Below are 2,952 nucleotides of genomic sequence, written 5' to 3'. Positions count from 1 at the left end.
AGACCTGGGGGACAACGGGCACCTGAAGCCTGAGCAGAAAACCCTCCAACCATTGCTCCCTCCTGCAGTCCCCATCCCACCCCCAGCCCCAGAGGCAATACCTTCCTCTTGATGAAGGTGGCCAGGGGGCCCTTGCCCAGCTCCGAGCTGGTCTTCTCTGTCATGCTGAGCGATGGTGCCATCATCTGCCCAGCCGTGCGGTCCACGTAGATGAAGTGCACCAGGCCAGGAAAGTCCTCCAGATATGTGGGGTGGGTTAAGGGTGTCCAACAACTTTGGTGCCCTTCCAGGACAGACCCTGAGCCTTGGGGAAGCCACCTTCACCCACCACACTCCTCCCCTTGAGCCTGCTGCTGGGGGGACAGGGTCCCGCTCCCACCCCTGCAACCCCCCTGGGGACCCTTCCTTGCCAGGCTGGGCTCCCAGCCGCAGGGATGGGTATGACACCATAGTGATATTGCGCCTGCTCTTCACCAGCAGAAAGTCCCGCCAGTCCAGCAGCTTCTCCCTGCCAAGAAGAGGCATGGTGAGAGGCCGGGACCCCCAAAGCAGACGGGTGTGGGGCAATCCCCCAGCTCCCCCAGGGATGCCGGCCGCCCTCACGGACTCACCTCATCAGCCTCTGGGCACGGTCCCGCAGCCCCTGGGACAGGCTGTGGCTGGCGGATGCCAGGAAGAGCTGGCGATACACGGAGCAGAGCTGCCGCTTCACGTTGGCCACTGCCTGCAGCAGCCTGAGCCAGGAAGACACGGATGGCACAGAATTTGGCCCCTGGGCCCCCAGCACTGCAGGGACAGCCATGCCGCCCCTCAGGCTGGGAAAAGTCCCTGCCTGCCCCAGAGACTCCCCCTGGCCACCCCGTACTCACTCCAGGGAGCTCCCAGGCTCGCTCCGGGAAAATATCTTGTTCTTGAAGTCCACCCAGGTGTTCTGCAACTAGAGAGAGACAGGGCTCAAGGTCAGGCTGCAGGGACAGCAGGACAGGGTCCTTGTGTCCCCACTCCCACCTGGATGTCCTGCCCCCTCTGCTTCTTCACAAACTTGTCCATGCGCTGCCGCAGCTCAGCCAGGAATGGAAAGGAGCGTGGGGCTCCCGCCTCTGGCCCCTCTTCCAGCTTCCTCTCCAGTACCAGGAAACCATCCAGCAGCTGGTACAAGGTGACAGCCACCTGAGTCATGGGGCCCTGCCAGGGAAGGAGGAGGTGGGTCAGCCAGGACTCAGCCCACTGTTGCTTCCCTCAGCTTCGGGGCAGCTCACCTTGGTCAGGAGGACGAGGGATATGCCCGGCCAGAGTGGGAGGCAGTGCATGGTGTGGGGCAGCAAGGGGCAGTAACCTTCCCGCAGGTTGGCGTCCAGGAAGATCCTTCTGGGGTTTGAAGCTTCAGGCACCAGAGGCCCCAAGGTCTGGAGCAAGTCCTCTGCCATCTGGGGAGACAGGGGAAATGCTCAGCACCCCGCAGGGACTAGAGAGCCCACAGTGACCCAGGACGCTCTGGAGGGACACAGCAATGCCCTGAAAACTGCAACTGGGCACAACTGAACCGAGAGAGCTGGAGGGGCTGTGCAGCAACAGATCAGCAGCGAGGAAAAGTGTCCAGGGACCCCAAAAGAGCAGCAGCTAAAGGGGAAGCCACTTGCAAAGGCACAGGTTACAAACACCTTGCACCAAGGCCAGCACTTGCTTGCAGAGCATGTGTGAGGCTCTGTGGCATCTGGCAGGGAAGCAGCCCAGAAAGCCCAGAGGCAGCAGAGGGAGACACCAGACTGCTCTGAGGCAGCCCTGCTCCCTCCGTGCTGACAGCTCTGGACAGGGAGACCATAAGCAATGCCCCAGGGAGGGTGGTCAGAGCCCTCACGGGGTTATGCACAACACAGGGGATGTGGGGTGCATCCCCAGCCCTGGAGGCTGGGGCACCCACAGCCTCCGCACAGCAGGGGACGAGTGATGGGGACCAGAGACCACAAAGAGCACCAGGACAGGCTGGGGAGGCGCAGAGCTGGGAGGGACCGCAGGACCCCTTGCTCACCTGGACATCTGCAGCGTCTGCCTCCCCGGTGCCCAGCATCTCAGTGCCCTCCGACCAGCTCTCGCTGCCTGCAGGGAGCACGGCAGGTTGCCCTCCCCGCCAGCCCCCTGCACAGCCCCAGAGCTTCCGTGGGGCTGGGGGGCACGGGGCAGCGCTGCTGCCCAGCTGGGCACTCACTCGTGCTGTGCCTGCCTGGTGAGGGCTCTGGTGTGTAGAAGATCTCAGGCACGGAGAGATCGTCTGTGTCCTGCCAGTAAGAACAGCGGGGTCAGAGACGAGAGTGATGCAGGCAGCCCAGCCAGCGTCCGGCCTGCAGCTCCCGATGCCAGGGACTCACCTGGTCATCTGAGTCCTTCTCTGCAGCATTGTGGGAGCCAGGGCCGCTCATGGGAATGCTCTCGCTTCTCTTGGGTCCCTGGGGGAGCACCTTCCCTGCTGCAGGCTTCTGAAAAAAGAGGAAAAAAATTAAGCCCTGACTGCCAAGGCAGGGGCACCCTGACCCACTGCCCCCCGCACCCTGCTCTGGAGCACCTGGGGGCCGAGCTCCTCCTCGGCACTCTGGCTGGGGTACAGGTCCTGCACCAGGAGGATGAGGGTGAGCAGGTCGGCAGGGCGGATGGAGCTGGCGTTGCGGCTACGGGCCAGAGAAGGGAAGGGTCAGCTAGGAGGGCGAGTGGCTGCCCCAGGGAGGGTGGTGGGGCTGGACGCACCTGGAGTAGAAGGCCAGCAGCTTGGTGTGCACCAGGAGGAATGCATGGCCCACCTCATCCCCGCCGCGCTCCGGGCTGGCGTTGATGTACTGCACCACCTCCCGCTCCAGGAACTCGATGGACTGCTCGCAGAGCTGAGGGTGGATCAGTCGCTCCACAGCCTGGGGGACGGGCGGGGGCGAAGGCTGCTGAGCACCGCCAGACCCAGCCACG

At 63.8% G+C, this 2,952-nt stretch overlaps 1 protein-coding gene across 1 annotated transcript in view; it reads right to left on the bottom strand.

Annotated features, from left to right (window-relative positions):
• The window catches only part of HPS1 (HPS1 biogenesis of lysosomal organelles complex 3 subunit 1), a gene marked incomplete at its 5' end in the record, with an annotated part of 7,279 nt that overhangs the window by 713 nt on the left and 3,614 nt on the right, over positions 1-2,952 (bottom strand). Inside the window, 11 exons of the mRNA XM_035899227.1 lie at positions 37-246; positions 443-508; positions 612-734; positions 870-937; positions 1,009-1,185; positions 1,260-1,427; positions 2,030-2,097; positions 2,207-2,276; positions 2,367-2,471; positions 2,546-2,663; positions 2,740-2,900. Coding sequence (XP_035755120.1) covers positions 37-246; positions 443-508; positions 612-734; positions 870-937; positions 1,009-1,185; positions 1,260-1,427; positions 2,030-2,097; positions 2,207-2,276; positions 2,367-2,471; positions 2,546-2,663; positions 2,740-2,900 — 1,334 coding nt within the window. The remainder of the gene's footprint in view (positions 1-36; positions 247-442; positions 509-611; positions 735-869; positions 938-1,008; positions 1,186-1,259; positions 1,428-2,029; positions 2,098-2,206; positions 2,277-2,366; positions 2,472-2,545; positions 2,664-2,739; positions 2,901-2,952) is intronic.

The sequence above is a fragment of the Egretta garzetta genome, unplaced genomic scaffold (genome assembly GCF_000687185.1).
Source record: "Egretta garzetta isolate BGI_Z169 unplaced genomic scaffold, ASM68718v1 scaffold998, whole genome shotgun sequence".
Lineage (NCBI taxonomy): Eukaryota > Metazoa > Chordata > Aves > Pelecaniformes > Ardeidae > Egretta > Egretta garzetta.
The sequence above is the reverse complement of the archived record's forward strand: the minus strand, read 5'-3'. Positions and strand labels throughout refer to the sequence as shown.